Consider the following 19687-nt stretch of genomic DNA (forward strand, 5'->3'; position numbering starts at 1 on the left):
TTTTACCTGCACTGGTAAAACTGATGTGTTTGCTTCAGAAACACTACTATAGTTTATATAAACAAGCTGCTGAGTAGCAATGGTGGAAATTGAATAAGGCTATTTGGCACAGGATAAATAGTGGATAACAGATAACACCATTATGTTCTACAGAGATTATCTGCTGTGTAACCTGAGCCTTTTCTCCTTCGAATAGCTGCCCTCATTGCTACATAGCAGCTTATTTATATTAAGAATAGTAGTGTTTCTGAAGCAAACACATCTGTTTTACCAGTGCAGGGCAACACTGCATTATATTTGTATTACTTTAAAACACTTTCATTTTTTGATGTTACTGTTCTTCTAACTAACCTTTAGGAGTCTGCAGTTAGAGCATAACCCCCCCCCCCAAGCAAATTCTTAGTTACTGATTTGAAGTATATCATTATTCTGTCAAGGATGAAGAAACTGCAGGGGATGAGCATGAACCTGAGGTTCCTGAGGAGGAGCCTGCACCAGAACCTGAGACAGAAAAAGCAGAGTGAGTAAAGGAAAGATTTGAAATGTGAACTGATTAGTTATTGTCTTAAAATATTAGCCCAACCGGTTTCACCCCTTTATACTAGTGTCTTATATGTTTTGGTATATATATATATATATATATATATACACCTGTGGTGCTTTTCCTTACACTAGGTAAATATGTATCATCTTTAAACGTATAATCTTACTCCCTTAATGAAGACCCTATAATCATTGTTGAACTATCATTTGAATGCAATAAAGATATTTGGTATGGAACAGGTATGGGATCTGTTATCCGGATATCCGTTATCCAGAAAACTCTGAATAACTGAAAGGTGATCTCAAATAGACTCTATTTTAATCAAATAATTCAAACATTCAAAACATATTTAAAACATAATAAAACATTACTTTGTACTTGACACCAACTAAGATAAAATAAATCCTTATTGGAGGAAAAACAATCTTATTGTGTTTATTTAATGTTTTATTGATTTTATAGTAGAATTAAAATATGGAATTTAAATTACATTAAGATCCCTCACAGAAACCCCCAGGTCCCAAGCATTCTGGATAAAAGATCCCATACCTGTATCCTGTTATGGAGTGCCCTGTTACTACTATCTACTTAAAGGAATTGTTCAGTGTGAAAATAAAAACGGTGTAAATAGATAGGCTGTGCAAAATAAAAAATGTTTCTAATATAGTTAGTTAGCCAAAAATGTAATGTATAAAGGCTGGAGTGATTTGATGTATAACATGTCAGTCACAACTATACTTCCTGCTTTTCAGCTCTCTTGGTTTACACTGGCTGGTTACCCTGGCTACCAGGCAGTAACCAATCAGAGACTTGAGGGGGGGCCACATGGGTCATATCTGTTGCTTTTGAATCTGAGCTGAATGCTGAGGATCAATTACAAACTCACTGAACAGAAATGTACCATGTGGCCCCCCTTCAAGTCACTGACTAACTCAGAGTTATAGAGCTGAAAAGCAGGAAGTTGGATTCTGGCTGTTTTATTAGACATCTGTTCACTCCAGCCTTTATACATTACATTTTTGGCTTACTAACTATATTAGAAACATTTTTTATTTTGCACAGCCTATCTATTTACACAGTTTTTATTTTCACACTGAACTGTTCCTTTAAGACCTTGAACCTTACTGCTTGTGATAACCAAAGAGTAAATGCTAGTACTGCTCAGAGAAGTGAAGCTTACGTCATTGTGTGTCTGAGTTATTGTGCTTTGCAGCATAAATTATTCACTACACACATTGCTAATTATACCTATATACTCAACTTTCACTGTCAGTCTGGAGAATGGAGAGAAAACTGCAGAAGTACCAGAAGAGACTGCACCAGAACCAGAAGAACCTGAGGAACCAAAAGTCACACCCAAGAAGAAATTGCCAGCCCGGGAAAAGAAACCAGAGGCTGAAGAGGGAGGTTTTGAATTCTGGAATGAACTTGAGATCCAGAGAATCAAATTCTCGGTTAGTATACTCCATAATCATTGTACTGTGTTCTGCATGCCATTTCTGTATTTTCTAATAGATCATAAATAGCAAAATATTGGCTGCAATATATCCCATATAGCGTACGTTCAGGATCCTATGAAATGCCCTCTTCTTTGCTCATCATTCAGAGCATGCAGTCTGAGTAGTGCCACAATACAAAAGACACTATGATGCCCTGTACTTAACATATGCAACTAATCCACATGTAGAATTTACCCATCTTTTGGTTGAAAGCACATCTGCTTGGTTGTAATGGATAACTAGACATGAAACATTGCAGCTGTTGCATCACCCAATGCCCAACAATTGCACCTAGACTGAACAAAGACCAATATCCTTCAGACAATTGATTTTCAACAAAAAGTTTTCACAGTTATATTTGCAAAACTGGTAAATAAAATCAGTAAAAACGCAGTAGTACTTTGAACCTTACCACTTAAACACACTGTTGTAAATATTGTCTCCATTCTAATCCTGCAGAATTATCTGTCCCGGAACTTCTACAATCTTCGATTTCTGGCTCTTTTCCTGGCCTTTGCTATTAACTTTATATTGCTCTTCTACAAGGTATGTCTTTATTAAACAGAAAGGTGTGCTACAGTAATTATCTATGCCTTATCTTTACTGCCACCAACCTCTAGATTATGTTCTGTCTCTGCATTCAACCTGATAAATAGCCATTGTTACTGTTCCTTTATTAATATAACCCACCCTATTGTATCACCCATCAGGTGTCTAACGCCCCACTAAGTGAGGAAGACTTTGAAGGATCAGGCACTGAAGATGAGCTTTCAGGTATGGATGATGGAGGAGGTGAAGAAGATGATGAAGAAGAAGGCCCAGTATACTTTGTCCTTGAGGAGAGTACGGGATACATGCAACCAACTTTATATATGTTGTCCATTATTCACACACTTATTGCCTTCCTTTGCATTATTGGATACAACTGTTTAAAGGTGAGTCTATTATTTGTATCCATATTATGCTGGTATTAAAATCCTGGTAACATAACCAAGCCATGAAAAAATCTGAGTCTAACTTTTTTGTGTTCGGTATTCTTCTCACTTGGAACAGAGTCGTATAGCTACACAGGAACAATTAGGTGGGATTGATTGTTGTTAATACCCAATATGCAGTTGATGTATTTGAAGTGGGAAGTGCCATTGATAATATGGAGTAGTAACTTAGTTTATAACCGTGGCAGATTCTGATACAAGACCCCTTTCTTGTTTAGATCCCTCTGGTCATTTTTAAACGTGAAAAGGAACTAGCACGAAAGCTGGAGTTTGATGGAGTTTACATTACGGAGCAACCCGAAGATGATGATATTAAAGGGCAGTGGGATCGTCTGGTCCTGAACACACCGTGAGTTTTTTCTACAGAGTAAAAAATGTACATGTGGGAAAAGAATGAGAATCAAACTATTCCTTATACTGCAATAATATTGGTCATAGCATTAAAAAGTAAAGGTAACATGAGTTTGCAATATAAAAATATTAAGGGACCTTGTGTTGCTTGTTATTAACCTTGTTATGCTCAGTAATGAACTGTTGTGTGTACTATGGGTAGGGGCAAAGCCTGAGCTTCCAAGCAGAAAATAAGCCAGATGAGAGTTATCAGTCACTACTGCAGTCAATTTATGGTTATTAAGATGGGGTTAAAACAAACAGAAATTGGCTAAAGTTTTCACCTCCTGTAGATATATTGCTTTGTAATACTAGACTTGGATACAAGGGGGATTGTGGATATACCCCAAGACTAATAGACTAATTACGTCATATGAAATGGTTTGATACAAATTACTAGATGTTATTACATTACCCCTTAGATTTTATTAGACTTACAATGCAAGAAAAACACATGATTCATTATAGAGGAGGGGTGTGTAGAGTGACAAAATAGATGAGCAAGAATAATGACTACAATAAACATAATAGCTGTGTGTATGCTATCACATGTCATGTCTCTGTCTCTTGGAATGTGTCAGTGATACAGAATCCCTCCTTTGCTCTTAGAAGCAATAGGGATTTTGCTTTAATTTTCTAACTTGTAGTAGACTGTGTAAATCTACTGTAATTGTTGATTATTATCTATTAACAACTGCACTTAAAGAGAATGTAAAGGTAAAAATATAAAATCCCATTTTTACTTTCTTTAATGAAAAAGAAATCTATCTCCAATATACTTTAGTTAAAAAATGGCGACCATTTTTATAATAAACCTGACTGACTGTTTTACTTGCTTTGACAGCTGCAGATAGGAAACTTCAGACAGTCCCTAACTGCTCTGCAGGGAAATTTCAAACAGGAGGGGGGAACCCCCCACCGTACTTCCCTGACTTTAAGCAGCTTTATTTGTTTCCCTGTAAAGCAGCCGGCGACTGTGTAGAGATTTTTATCCATAGACCCAGTGCCGTCTGTATATTCTGATTTTTAATCAGTCTTGCTGTATCAGCTTCTATGGCAAATATTATGTGACTTGTGCTGTTTTGATAATGTTTGATGATCCCTAAGTTTAACCTCCCAACTGAAGCCCAGACCACACTGATCATGTGTGTAATCTTGGTCTTGCAAAGATGTTAAACAAAGTTAAAAGATTGTGGTGCAGTCAGTTCATGTTTATGTTTAGTATACAAAATACTCTATTTTAGACATTAGTTCCCCTTTAAGCCTAAATGTTTGTGACAAAAAGTCTTAGTAAGTCCAAGAAGGCAGGTTTTGCTATAGATGCCATTTCTTACTAAAACCCATTCATCTGAATTATTTTTGCAGATCCTTTCCGAGTAATTACTGGGACAAGTTTGTGAAAAGAAAGGTAATGTTTATCAACTTTTTTTGATAATGTCAGACTCACAAAACAGATTGATTTAATTTCCCTTCAAACATCTCAGCAAGTGCATAGCTGGGAAGGCTAAAACATGCAAGTATACCTGCTGCTTTATGTCATTCGCAGTGATGTAAGGATGGTATAGCACACAAGGTATAGTCTCAGCACAGATGTCAGCCCAAAATCAGAATGGAGAATACACCTTGTGTGTCATGAGCCTTAGCTCACTAATGCTGAAAACATTTTCCAACTGAAACTGTAGCATAAAGTAACAGGTACACTTGCACTTGTCACCTTTCCAAGCTATGCTCTGTTTCCGGTGTTTAAAGGGAGATTAAATCTGACAGAGAGATTCCATTAATGCAAATAGCAGGCTAGTTGTGTTTAGTAACTTCTCAGCTGACTGGAATATGCCTTAGTTGACATGAGCCTAGAAATATCATGACACAAACAAGACAGCAGTTTCCTTTAGCCTTTCCCCTAGAAAGCGAGTTTGTATTCTATTATGTTCTCCTAACAGAGTTACTTTATTTAAAATTTGAGTAACATAAAGCTTGAACCATCACAAGCTTGATAAAGAACCTCTGAATGAAAATTAAATGTTTTTGTTGTCCAATTAGCCCAATATGATGCCCATATTGTCCCATGTATGCTTTGGGTTCTAGGTGGTACTCAACTAAATCCCAAAGCATAAAGTATTCCCCAAACTCTCCAGTAATTACTGGTCATGCAAACACACTTTACTATTTTTTTATTTTCTATTTACTAATGATCTCCAAAGTGTGCCATGATATGACGCGTCATTCATCATTTGCCCTATCCTAGGTCAATAGCCTTACTTTCCTGATTAGATTCCTCTAGGGACATGTGTCCATAAATAAATTGTTCATATCAGGTGGAGCAAGGGATACAGTATAACATAGGAGTGTCAAGTTGTCCTTTAACAAGCTCTAATCAAATAAGTTTGTTATAAGTTTGTTATTGAATGGTATAGTTACAGCTGTGGCTCTTTATGGAGGTTTGAAATTCCACCCATACATTATGTCTGACACACACTAATGGGGTTATTTACTAAACTCCGAATTAAAAATTCATGAAAAATTTGTGCTTTTTTTTAATAAAATCTGACTTTTAAAAAAATGTATTAAACCCCGAGGATGGAAAAGTCCAAATCTGAAAATCCACCATCTCAGATCTGTCGAGGTTGCATATAACTCAATGGGAAAAATCCCAATGATTTTTTTGATGTGCCCTGGGTTTTTGGCAATACCCCGAAGTTTTCAGGCAAAATTCTGAGTTTTCGGGTGAAAAATTCGAACAAATCGTGAAAATCGGATGAAAAATCTGGAAAAATCGTGAAAATCAGTTTTTTTCAGATTTTTTCCTGCAAACAAAATTTTCGGGAAAATTTATTAATAAATAAGCCCGGATTTGGTCTGAGTTTTTTCAGAAAAACTTTGAGATAAATTTGGACTTTGATAAATAACCCCCTAATAGTAGAAATGCTTGTGAGCCCTCTGTGTAACTCTTTCCTGCCCTCTCTCCCCCACCAATAGGTACTGGACAAATATGGTGACATATATGGCCGTGAGAGGATTGCAGAATTGCTGGGAATGGATCTGGCCAGTCTGGATGTCAGCTCTCAAAATGGGAAGAAGCAAGAGCCGGATAAGTCATTACTGTCATGGTAAGTTCCATACAATGGGGTATATTTATCAAAGAGTTAGAGATCGTTATAGTCCTCTAGAGTGAAATACCGCCTCTCTCCATTCATTTCTATGGGATTTTGAAAGGTGTATTTATCAAAGGTTGAACTTTCCCTTTCACCCATTGATAAATACTCTTTTGAAATCCCATAAAAATGGAGAGTGGCAGAATTTCACTCTAGTGGACTGTGGGGATGTCTTACTTCACTCTTTGATAAATATACCCCAATGACTTGTATAAGACTTTATTTTTGTCATCAAGTAAACTAGGTAGAACCTTTCATCTTACCTTGCACAACCCCTATAAATTGTCATCAGTGCCTTAAAGAAGAAAGTGCAGAAGTGACCTAATGACCTATGGAGCATGGTCTGACAGTGCTGGAGACATGACCAGCAATCCCCTAAATTTGCTGTTAGCTTGTGTGACCCATTAGTAAATCCAATTCAATCTTTGCATATGCAATAGTCCTTTTGAGAACTGGGTACATATGTGCCTGGGACTGCACTTCTATTTTCAAATGGAAATATGTGTTGCACATAGGTGTGGTGAACCATACATTGATTTTTCTTTATGTTACCTAATTCTACAGATTCCTCCATTTCTTTTCTATAAACACACCTTGCAAAAGAGTTCACCAGCACCTCAGCTCATGTAATTGTACCCTCTGCCTTAATCACAAATAAACACAAATTAAACTCAATCTAGTTTTTTACTCAATGGTCAGTCTTTTTGCGAAAAAAAAAAATGTTATTGATTAAAATAAAAATCTCATAGATTTATTAATTTACGATGAGTTTGTAAAAAATAAACAAAAAATAAAACAGCTTGAAACTACACCTGCTATTGAAGCACAAATGATCTCACTGTATATTAGTTGGTAAATTTTGGCATAACTTTTGAGATTGTTTTATCGATTGCTAAATTTGAAAAGTTGAAAAACCTGAATTTAGAAAAATGCTATCGTCTTTTTTTATTTTTTTTGCCATGATTTTCTCACTTGTGCTATTAGCAAACAATTCTTGTTTATGTCCAACAGGTTCACCTCAATCGATATTAAGTACCAGATCTGGAATTTTGGAGTGGTTTTCACAGACAATGTAAGTTTAGAAGCTGCCTAAGATATCCATAGAAACGTTATTTAATATTTAACCAATAAATTAAGTGCAGTCACTGAACATGTGATGTTGTTGCTTCACAGTCCTTCCTATACTTGGTTTGGTACTTTGTCATGTCCATTCTGGGACACTACAACAATTTCTTCTTTGCTGCTCACTTGCTGGATATTGCTATGGGAGTGAAAACTCTACGTACCATCCTTTCCTCAGTGACACACAATGGCAAACAGGTCAGAGAACATTATCTATTACTTTCCTACCCTACAACAAATAACTTTCTTTCTTTTTTGCTCTTATACTTCTATTATAATCTATGAATCTTACCCTGGTCTCAAGGTCTAACGCATGTTCTCTGGAGTGAGCAAAAACTGTTCTGGTGTTTTTAACATTAATATTTTTGGCTAGTGAGCATTGCATTCTTTTTACCCTTTTTCCTGTTCTTGTTGGTGATATTTTCATCTTTTTCCCATGTTTCCAAAATAAGAAGGGTCAGTGGGATTAAGAACCTCTTAGAGTCTGTCTATACTGACCTGTGTCTTTTCTCTCCAATCTCTAGCTGATGATGACTGTTGGTCTTCTGGCCGTGGTTGTTTATCTTTACACAGTAGTTGCCTTTAATTTCTTCCGTAAATTTTACAACAAGAGTGAAGACGAGGATGAACCAGACATGAAATGTGATGATATGATGACGGTACGTATAGTTTTATTTGTATGTATGGGGGTTGCTTGATAATATAACATGCCAGCCAGACAACTGGACTTCATTGCAATATATTCAATATTATTTTGAGTGAGGGAATACAGGGATATGGAAGATAGCTCATAGTACAAGTTGATCCAGGGACTAGTTCCATTGCCATTTTGGAGTCAGGAAGGAATTTTTCCCCCTCTGAGGCAAATTGGAGAGGCTTCAGATGGGTTTTTTTGCCTTCCTCTGGATCAACTGGCAGTAAGGCAGGTTAAAAAAAGTTAAAAGGTTGAACTTGATGGACGGGTGTCTTTTTTGTGTCTTTTTTCAACCTAACTTACTACGTTACAAATGTTGCAACAGTGCCCTAATTAGGTGAATTTGCAGTGTGCCACCATTGCCATCAAATGCCACATAGAACAGTTTATAGTGTTATTGACAAGAAAATGTGTATTACTTTTATCATGTCTCCTCCGTGCAGTGCTATCTCTTCCACATGTATGTTGGCGTTAGAGCTGGAGGAGGCATTGGAGATGAAATCGAAGACCCTGCGGGTGATGAGTATGAATTGTATCGTGTTGTCTTTGACATCACCTTCTTCTTCTTTGTCATCGTCATTCTGCTGGCCATCATTCAAGGTATGCCGTAAATAATATGTGATGATTGTTGTTTTGTTAACAATGTGGCCATGAGTTGATAAAGTAAAACAGAGTAAAGTAAAAGCAGATCTTTCCTTGGCACAGAACATAAATGTCAGTGTATTAATGTATTTGACTATAAGTCAATCAGATTGTTAGCTTATGATGTATACAAGACACACAACTGTAAAACACCAGTCACAAATAAAGAGGGAGACCATCTGTAACTCAGCCATTACCTTGCAAGGACAGTTGTATTACAGTTACTGATCTTAATCAGCATATGGAGCAGGGTCAGAATTGGCTACAGGGTTCCCTTTTACTTGAATGTGCTGTACAACTCTGGTATAAAACAGTGAAAGTAGGCAACACTGTGTGTGTGACATTTAGGGGCCTATTTTTAAAGACTTGATTTTTTCTGGTCGAGTTTCTAAAGCGGAAAACTCCATATTTTAGAAGAAAAAAAACCCTCAAACATTTAGAGATTTATTATACCCCAAAGCTGCTAAAAATCTGAACCCGAAAATACCCCATCTAAAACCTGTTGAGGTAAGTAGAATTCAATGGCAGATGGTCCCTTTAACAATTTGAACATGATTTTTACCTTCAGTTTCGAGCGGATTGCGCTGGTTTTCTTTCGATAATCAGATAAATTCAAGTTGTAGCCACGGCAATTTAATAGGAGCGTCAATTTGAAAAAGTTTCATGATTCGAATTGTTTTGTTGCAAAATTTTTATACCATCTTTTTCAAGAAGAATTATCAGTAACTTAAAGGTATTTGGGTTTGGGAGTTTGGTCAAATTTTTTTTTATATTAGAGTGAGAAAAAGTTGAGTTTTAGTAAATACCCCCTAAATTAACTAAATTCATAGAGCTTGTTTTTGCACTATATTTTCCTTCAGGTTTGATTATTGATGCATTTGGAGAGCTGAGAGACCAACAGGAGCAAGTAAAGGAGGACATGGAGGTGGGATTAAACCCAATTTATTCTATGACTTTTTTTTTGGACAAATGTCTGTTGGTTTTTTTGTACTGATATTTTGTATAACCAAAACACAAGAGAGGTGGGGCAGTATTGGGATCTGTAGCCAGTCAGAGCATTAGCATGTTCACAACCCAGGAGTCAGCTAACTGCCAATAAAATAGAAGAACTTTCAATGCTCAGTATTTAGCATTATTTCACCATCGGTAACAACAGTTATGGCTCAGTAAAATCAATATTTATCAATTTAATAATGTATTTGTTTAACACTAAGTGGCAGGAAATGATTTGCCCGTCAGTATGCTGCAAAAGAAGTAAATTATTAAAAGCTGGCAACCCACTTTTGGAATTAAAAACACTCCAGCCAGAGCAATCAACTGCAGAAAAAGCAAGGAAGTTCAGGATCTCGGCAATCATTTACACAAATATTTATGGGCAAATTTTCATAAATCTGTCCCTACTTGATTAATTTTTTTCCCACATGAGATACCCATAAGAACTGAGCACTATTACCTGTCCATGCAATGATTTTAGTATGACACTCCACATAATCAGATATGATAAAAGTGTCTGTTAGCTAAAATATTTGATATTTGATGTCAGCCACCTAGACCTTACCAACTACCATACATATTTATATGCACCTCAGTTTTAAATGAAATAACATACAACTCCTTCTTGCTGCTGTTCTGCTATGATGCATTCGATGTCTCACCCCTTCCCTTATAAAGACTCTAATACAAAGAGGTATGAGGAGAGACAATGGAAAGAAATCATGAGCATATGGGGTCAGTGGCTATGGGCAAAGTGCAAGTACATTTATGTCTCACTTCCCTTGTTTTTTCTTCCACTATACTTGCAAAAGTTTTCTCAAGCCTCCTTCTTTCTCTTCCAGACCAAATGTTTTATCTGTGGAATAGGCAGTGATTACTTTGATACAACTCCGCATGGCTTTGAAACCCACACATTCGAGGAGCACAATCTGGCCAATTACATGTGAGCTTCTGGGTTACTTGGTTTTTGGTTAAATGAGAGATGCTATGTATACTTACTGTTCTTATGGGCACCATGTTTTTTTCCAGGTTCTTTTTGATGTACCTAATTAATAAGGATGAAACGGAACACACTGGTCAGGTAGGTGCAATTTATCTCTAAATCACACACCAGTGCAGGTGGTAGGAGGATATTTAAGCCTCTTGGCAAGAGATTAAAATCTTTGAGAAATGGGTAGTTGTACAGTTGTTTGACAAGATGTGATAATTGTTTGATAATATATGATTGTGGTTTCATGTTGTTCAGGAATCCTATGTCTGGAAGATGTACCAGGAGAGATGTTGGGATTTCTTCCCAGCAGGAGACTGTTTCAGGAAGACATATGAGGACCAGCTGGGATAACAGAATTTATCAAGTGACTTCTAGTGTCTAGTTTACCAGAGGCATATTTCTCTACCTGCACGTCCCACCTGCAGGCTGTCCACCTTTAAAATGTCTGCATTCATTTTTGCAAACTGAAGTGAGTCTGTGAATCATTACATTTTATTAGTCCCAAGACCACTGCAAAAATAATTTACCTTTAAACACCAGATACCTCTACATGCCATTGTAGCTTTGTAAGCCGTAAATGTCTACAGAACGAAACATCTCTACAGAAAGCACTGCAGAGAATCCGATCTATCTATACAGTCTTGAATAATTCCTGCAGGGTCACTCCAGATATTCCTGCAGATCTAATGCAGTCTCGAGGGCTCTGCAGGCGACTGTGCTTGTAGAACATTGCAACATTTCAGGTCAGTAGCATACGATAACTTGTAATGTGGAAGATATAATCTTGCTGACCCTTGCCCCTGTGTCCTCTTATTGCTGTAAACAAGCTGAAGACCACAGCTCCAAGACTCAACAATAGAGCAGTTTGATTCCATAAATAAATTGCAACAATGGGATTCTACAAAGTGTTGCATCTTTAAGGCCTCACCTTTCTGCAAACATGGAGACTAGCAGGCAGCATAGATCAGTTCCTACACCCATTACCATGAATACCCTATGGTAAGGCCGCCAGATTAATATTATCTGTATAGTGTCCTAACGCTATCTTGCCTGTAAGAGCCTGCATATCAAAAGCCTGCAAAGACTTTGACATTAACGCAATGGTACACAATAACCTCAGATATACACAAAATGTGGGAAATTAATAAAAAAATGGGTTAGTGTTGTAATGTGCTTTCAGTCAAAAAACTTTCTAAATTTGTGTCAGATTTCTAGATCCATAAATGTCAAATAATTTTCCCTTGCATTGGAATCTGAATATCATACAATGAATGGCTCCTTCCTACCTAATGTTTTGTTTATTTGTAACACTAGTTTCAAATACGCTACTAAATGAAGACCATGGAAGCTGAAATGCAAATATCCTTCCTTATTAAAATGTTGTTGGAGCCCATTGCAGCTGGAGAGCCTGGAACTCCATGCATTGAGGGAAATAATGATCCAGTCCTGGCTTTTGGAAGATGCATTCCTTGTTCCTTTGTAATAATAAATGGAATATGGGTATACTAGGACTGGATCCTGATCTGCCTGATGATATGGAGCTAACAGACATATCTTCATTAGACCTTACTTGCCCTAAGCTTTTTTGACATATAAAATATTGCCTTTTATGTTTTTGTACGATGGGAGAGTGAATGTTTCCACTACACTTAAGTGCCTTATATCCTGCATATGAGATGTAATTGGTTTCAGAAATCAAAAGGGGCCGACTTGACTCTAAAAATAACTGTCAGTTGTGGCTTTAAAGTATAATTAATGTCGGCCCAGAGATCTGCGTTTTTACTCCCAAGGGATAACCCACTCCCATTACCTCCCACAGCACTAGTGGGATATGCAATAAGGAGAGAGAGGTCTCTCTGGTGATTTACTACTAGATGTGTTTGATTGCACCTGTATCCTCTTTGGTTTTCTTTTCTAACATGTAGACTGAGTAAAACTAATTGCTGATTGGTTGCTATAGTTAACTACACAGTTGCAATTTCATAGCAATATTAGTAGTAAATGAACCCCACAATGTTTGTATTGTGTTCTCCTGTATGAAACCTTACACATAGTGGAACTACAGACTCACCTTTCCCTTATCCCTGTACACGCATCTTAATGTTACTCCTATTGCCTCTATAGTTTCCTTCATCCTATGAATGTAGGTGTTTTTATGACATTTCACATGACATTTCTGTTGTGCCATACAAGTAGAATGTTTGCTTTACCCCATAACAGTATTTAATAATGTATGCAATGATATGTCTGCAGGACGTTTCCTCTTTTTTCCCACAGAACATTTCCCTCTATACAGTGTACAAATAAAATAACAATTACCTCTTCATTGCTCAGCACATATACACATTAGCTGCAGAGCATCTCTCCTCAGTGCTGTTGTCTTGTATCACACAGACTGAGACCCAGTGGGAGCAATATGATACCTATGGCTTTGGATGGGAGGGAACCTTATTTGTGCTGCATTTTGTTTGTTCTGTTTGTCCATAATAAAATATTTATTGAAGATGCTTTATGTCGGACATCTGTTTAGCACTTATTAAGGGATTGATCTATGAAGCTGGATCGTTTATCTGTTGTTTATAATTTATATAAATAGTGCTTAATGATCTTTCATCCCTTATGGGCAGAGACACACATGAAGATTCGGGGAGATTTAGTCGCCCGGCGACAAATGGCCTCTTCTTCGAGGACTAAACTCCCGAACTGCCTTCCCTATGGCTAGAATCGTCGGTGGGATGGCACTTGGATCACTTCATTTTCAGACGTCGCCCAAAGTTGCCTCACGAGGAAACTTCAGGCGACTTCGGAAAATGAAGTGTTCTGAGTGCCATCCCACCGGCGATTTCAATTCTAGCCTGCGGGAAGGCAGTTCAGGAAGATTAGTCCCTCGAGGAAGAGGCCATTTGTCGGTGGGCGACTAAATCTGCCCCTAAGGGCAGAGATACACATGAAGATTCGAGGAGATTTAGTCACCCGGTGACAAATCACCTCTTTTTCGGGAGACTAATCACCCAGAAAGGCCTTCCCACCGGGTGACTAAATCTCCCCAAAGATTTGCATGTGTGGATTGCTACATGGTTTCTAACATAGTTGTAACCTGTTCTGTTGGAGGGTATACTTGACAATCAACCATGTAAAACTGCTTTATTTATGGATGCCAGCTTCTAAAAATCATCTATTCAGGTGGGAAGTGATCAGTGTTGGGAAGGATTACCTTACTAGAACACAATAGATCTTACCAAAATGGTGAAATGTACCCATAAACTGGGCCAGGGATTTCACACATATATATATCTGATATAGTCTGGTTAAAAATAAGGGGGGGGGAGAGGATTTTATGGTACTGTCCTCACCCATGTCCTGGCTTATTTTGGTAATTGTCTGTACAATATACAGAAATATGGCAGATCAAATGCATATTAATATAATATACAAATTATGTACATTTTTACAATTTGGATCAGGGCTTTGAAACTTGTTTATTCACATACCATTTGTGTCCAACAATTCAGTCCTCATAAGGATCTTCATCCTTGATAAAGGATAAAATCCCCAAGTTGTCATACCCAGGTAAAAGGATACACAGACTGCGTGAATGAGCAGGCCCAGATTTATGGAAAGGCCACCAAGGTCCGGGCCTAGGGCGGCAGGATTTTAGGGGGTGGCATGCTGCTCAACCACACCCACATTGTTTCAGAAACACTGGGGATGCACAGGAGATACAATCGTTTTTTATAATCTTTCTGTGCGCTAATCCCCATTGCTCTAAAAATTTGTGCGAATAAAGGGGAGGGGAGGGGAAGGGGTCGATGAATGACAGCAGGCCTAGGGGCGCCCATTATTTATATACGGCCCTGTGAGTGAGACATCTTGATGGTTTTTGAATGGTGCTGTTTATTGAATGGTACTGTATATCTCACCTAACAATCTATCAGGGGATGCATATAATGCCATGGGATTTGATCGACAAGGACTGGTATGTTCTACACAACAGCTTATATGAGGCATAGCTTTTATCCAAAGTGCTTCATTTCACTTTAAAAATGGGTTTCATATAAAATTTCATAAAATCACTGCTAAAAGACATGGATTTCTGCTGAAAACCGTTCTTAAAGGTGTTCATAGTACCCACAATAGAGTCCTGCTTCTCTTGAATGTTTGGAAAGTAGTACATACAATATAAACTGAGTGAAAGTGCATAAAACTTTTTACTGGATAGACATTTAGACAGTAACCACAAGGTTTAGAATGGCAACTTGCTGCAGTAAGCGGTCATACTTCATACTGGGCCTGTGTTGGGATGGAACGCTTATATTGAATCTTAGTCCAGACATGGTAACTTTGATATTTTGCCCGTGTGGTATGGTCCATACATGAAAGTTACACAAAAGTCAGTTGTGCGGTCACCATTCATTCAGTTCATTATGGGCAGAACAGTTCTCGGTGCTTATGATACAGTTGGGAAACTTGGAGGAAGAGCTTTTCTATGTTCCAGTCTCACATTTCAAAAGTAGAATGTGATTTTATTCCTGGATATAAAGATTTTTTGTGTTGCCATGACTAGACTGTGGAGCTTCTACAATAACCATCCTGCTAAAAGTGAAAGATGGCAGTTACTTAACATGTACATTGTAAGAAGTGAAACCATGAAAAGCATATGAGGGTAGATAAATGCAATGCCAATGCAAAACAGACAGTAAGCTCACTCATGTTTCAGTTATTAATTCTGGAGAAAGTTAGAAAGAGTTGTAATAAAAAAAAGTGCTAGTTTATACAAACAGAGGATGGTAAAATTATGAGAAAAATGACTTCTGAAAAGAGAACAGATGGGCAAAGAAAATAATGTCTGAGAAAGGCAAAGAAACAGGCTACACAAAGCTAAACACGAGCAGTAGGAAGAACAACCAGGGAGGTATTTGCTATAGATCATGAGAGAGGAAAGGAAACAACAAGGACTTGTTATAGCTACTGAACAACAGAAAAACCTGTGACTTTCTGAAGCAGTAAATAAGGAAGTACAATTTACCTGTCAGATGATAACACTTGTAAACTGCGATCTCGGCAGTCAGCTATAACCTGTGTAGAAATGTAGAAGAAATAGTGAAAGTACTGGAGAATGAAAGTGGAAGGGCATTAAAAAACACCAGGGGCAGATGGGTAAGATATCAGTAGGAGTTCTGATTTAGTTAGGTTGAGGTACAGTGATGCCCAGCCATAAATTTTCTCCTCTCAATCTTTAAGTACAAGTATAAAACACAACTCACTTAAATCCAGGGTGCACATGACTGCAATTAAAAATCCAACAAACTATAATGGATACTTAATCATTTATCAGACTGTTATTCATGCTAATGCCTGATACATTTTTTTCATTAATTAACTCGTTCAAGTTGTTTTGTTTCCTGCTGCGGGCCCAAAAGTGTCAGTAGTGTGGTTAGACTATTGATGTGTCTGTTTAACTTACCTCTGCAGACTGTATGTTTAATACTTGGAAACCTTTCTCCATGAACACCAGAACAGTGTCTCTGAAAACAGCTGAAAGCACAAGAAATCATTAGTAGGGTTGCCATTTTCTTGGTGCGCACTTTTTAAAAACTTGAGCTGATTTGAAGCAAATCCCACCAGCATCTACTGGCAAAGTAGAAATGGTTATAACAGCAAAGGGGTAACCCAACTTCTTATTAAAACCCCTGGTTTAGGAATGATATGCTGGACATGCAGGTGCCTGGATACCCTATGACTAAGGGAGACTCTCCCTAAACGTGTGTTTTACCAGCAGCCTGCTGCAATAAACCTTTTTCCAGAAGTGCCATCCAGTTGCGTAGTTCGTCATGTGGATACCTTTGGCCATAAAGTGTATATCAGATAGAGGGGTGTCAGGGCAAAATCACACAGAGCACAGGTATAAAATCTTTTGGATAGGACACTATAAAAAAAAACTTATCTAGTAGTCTTACCTACGGACACCACTGAGCATTTGAATGAGATATCTGTCAATAAGGAAGTCTGAAGTGGCTCTCCCTGAAGATTTACCAAGTTTAGTGTGTCTGCACAAAAAAGGATTTTAAATGAAAGAGAGCAACAACATGAGAAATAGAACGTGGTTTTTATTGGCAATATGAATATTGATAAAATCTAGTTATGATTGAAATGCTGTAATATGCTTTTTTACTAATCTCACATTCATCCATGCATCAGTCAATAATAACTTCTAATGGTTTAGATTGACTCACCACTCTCAGAAGGGAGCTGTATGACAGGCCTTCCCTTACAGTAATAATTTTCATATATGCATGTGTTCTTGTTCGCCTTTTCCCACAAAATGTATCTCCATTTTCTGAAAATTCTAGACAGTATAACCAATGCTTTCCATTATTTGAATCTATTTAACCTGCTGGTCTCCTTTATTGCTAACACATATTTTCTGTCTCTCATTGGCCAATTTACCTGTTGCTACATTATTGTCAGTGACCAACCCACTGTGCTGCTGTGCTAGTTATCAAGAGGTATCAGGCCATATTGGTGTGGGTCTAGTGCAGTTTGCATAAGTGAGGTGGACTTTGCATGCCACCTACATTGCCTTAATGGATTTTGTTCTGACCAAGATCCTGGCTCCAGTTTACCCAAGGCTGCATGGGTAAGAAATATTGCATAAAAACATTGCATGATGCAGAGAAGAAGACAACAGATGAGACAAATATTCAGAAGCTGGTAGAAGAAGGAGGCAGTGGGGTAAGCAATGATAGAGAAAAATGAGAGAAAAGCAGAGGTAAACAGTTAGAGGCAAATAAGCTGTAGGCATAGATCAGTTTGGAGATAAGGCAAATAAGCTGAAGGCATAGATCAGTTTGGAGATGAGGCAAATAAGATGAAGGCATAGATCAGTTTGGAGATGAGGCAAATAAGCTGAAGGCATAGATCAGTTTGGAGATGAGGCAAATAAGCTGAAGGCATAGATCAGTTTGGAGATGAGGCAAATAAGCTGTAGGCATAGATCAGTTTGGAGATGAGGGAGATAGAGAGGAAGTAGGATTCCAACAAGATAAATAGGAAATCATTTCTTACTGTCAGTGAGTACCAAGACACTGTCAGAGCCTGTTTGTATCACCTGTATTGGTCCAGAGTAAGAGCTCTCTGTGGATGAAGTGCACAGATAATCCATCAGTAAACATCAGATAAAGATACAACATAAAACAAAATACCTACACACAATTATTCTGCCATGTCATAGGGACTCTTTTGTGCACTAATGGACCCCAAGGTCTTGCTTTATGTTTGTCGAGAATGGCTAACCACATATGCCAAATTACAAACTGCTGTGGGTGGCAGTGGGTAGAGATTGGATAGATGCTTTAGTTTCCCATAAACTTTAGCTGCTTAGAGATTTGTGTGGGTTCTAAAACTGCTGTAGTAGATTCCAGTGAAATCATGCACATTCTGTTGGTAGAGAATAAGAATACATTGGGTGGAGCCATGCTGGATGCTACAGGATATTATTCAGTGATGATCTGACCACTGCCCAAATTGAGGTCCCTGGCACACAGTGTTATGCTGCGCAATGTTTCTGCTTACATAAAGCAAGTGAAGAGTTAAGGTAACCTCAGTGTCTGTTCTGTTTGTGCAACAGCAATGAGAAGAGCAATCAGATCTCACACTGCACACACTCACCGGCCACACAGTCAGTAAACCAGGAGGTCAAAGAGTTGAGGTTGATGGTCTGGAATCGAACACTAGTACAGGATGGTGACCTCTTGCTGACTCCAATACACACCAACGGATACTGCTCCCCAGGTACAACCAACATCTGAAAGACCCTGAGCAGGTTGGGCAGAGGAAAATCAAAGTGCTAGGGAGAAAAACAAAATATGTATTTAAAAAATCAGTAAGGTTTTAAAGATAAATGACATGTTTGTGATCAATTTATATATTCCAGAAGTAAATGAGAAGGTGTATGTTGTGTAATATGAGCAACCATTAGAGAAGTGTTAAGGCAGCAGTAGTCTGGAACCTGGCCAGTGGTTTATGTACCAATAAAACATAAGAGAAAGGGGCGCACTCCCACAGTGTAAAATCATCAATATGTTTTACTGAAATAAAAGTATATGCAGTTTAAAACAGCTCATCAATTAAACGGCCCAACACGTTTTGTGGATCTTGCGACTTCCTCAGGGGACTAAACAATTGATTTCTAAGAATTTAAAGTATTGCTACTGGCGCCACAGGAAATGATGCGGCAGCACCTGGAGATATCTGTGCATGTGTGTATTACCAGGAACAGCGTAATTCAAATACCACAACCACAATGTGCATGCCTGCAAATGCTTACACAGCACAGACACCCAACAATTGAGAGTGCAAGCCAAAATGCACAAATGCAACACACCAAACATCAACAGGACGCATAAAGACACTCAGTAACTAAGTGTAATGTAATGTATCCCAAAACGCAAAACTAACGCCAAGGTCCCAGTCACGGCTCACTATTCTGCTTATAGCAACCACCTTTCACTTCGGGAGGAGCCCTCCGCTACTTGGATGGTGCCATGTCTTAACGTGAGAGGACCAAGAAGAGAGTTCTGAGAAAGCAAAGGAACCAAACGTGTAAGAAGGGGGCTGGGAAAAGACAACATAGATGAGGAATAGGCCGGGTCAATATCAAACAAAC

The 19687-nt window shown here is 38.0% G+C and overlaps 2 protein-coding genes across 12 annotated transcripts in view; one reads left to right on the forward strand and one right to left on the reverse strand.

The window, feature by feature from the left end:
• ryr1.L (ryanodine receptor 1 (skeletal) L homeolog) overlaps positions 1–13529 on the forward strand; it is a 119472-nt gene extending 105943 nt beyond the window's left edge. For all 7 annotated transcript variants that reach the window (XM_018230279.2, XM_041572954.1, XM_018230284.2 and 4 more), the window contains 15 exons: positions 438–520; positions 1818–1998; positions 2503–2589; positions 2754–2978; positions 3257–3387; positions 4794–4836; positions 6405–6535; positions 7592–7652; positions 7754–7900; positions 8227–8361; positions 8840–8996; positions 9899–9963; positions 10874–10974; positions 11061–11112; positions 11278–13529. In XM_018230279.2, the coding sequence (XP_018085768.1) occupies positions 438–520; positions 1818–1998; positions 2503–2589; positions 2754–2978; positions 3257–3387; positions 4794–4836; positions 6405–6535; positions 7592–7652; positions 7754–7900; positions 8227–8361; positions 8840–8996; positions 9899–9963; positions 10874–10974; positions 11061–11112; positions 11278–11373 (1695 nt within the window). In that variant the 3' untranslated portion in view covers positions 11374–13529. The remainder of the gene's footprint in view (positions 1–437; positions 521–1817; positions 1999–2502; positions 2590–2753; positions 2979–3256; positions 3388–4793; positions 4837–6404; positions 6536–7591; positions 7653–7753; positions 7901–8226; positions 8362–8839; positions 8997–9898; positions 9964–10873; positions 10975–11060; positions 11113–11277) is intronic.
• Positions 13530–15211: 1682 nt separating this feature from the next.
• Positions 15212–19687, reverse strand: part of LOC108698644 (mitogen-activated protein kinase kinase kinase kinase 1) — a 52922-nt gene continuing 48446 nt past the window's right edge. For 3 of the 5 annotated variants that reach the window (XM_041572957.1, XM_041572955.1, XM_041572958.1), the window contains 7 exons: positions 18691–18868; positions 18088–18156; positions 17598–17651; positions 16980–17069; positions 16487–16557; positions 16049–16098; positions 15212–15615 (listed from right to left, as the gene is read on the reverse strand). In XM_041572957.1, the coding sequence (XP_041428891.1) occupies positions 15546–15615; positions 16049–16098; positions 16487–16557; positions 16980–17069; positions 17598–17651; positions 18088–18156; positions 18691–18868 (582 nt within the window). In that variant the 3' untranslated portion in view covers positions 15212–15545. The remainder of the gene's footprint in view (positions 15616–16048; positions 16099–16486; positions 16558–16979; positions 17070–17597; positions 17652–18087; positions 18157–18690; positions 18869–19687) is intronic. The other 2 variants (XM_041572956.1, XM_018230288.2) reach the window with 2 other exon arrangements.

The sequence above is a fragment of the Xenopus laevis genome, chromosome 8L (genome assembly GCF_017654675.1).
Source record: "Xenopus laevis strain J_2021 chromosome 8L, Xenopus_laevis_v10.1, whole genome shotgun sequence".
NCBI lineage: Eukaryota > Metazoa > Chordata > Amphibia > Anura > Pipidae > Xenopus > Xenopus laevis.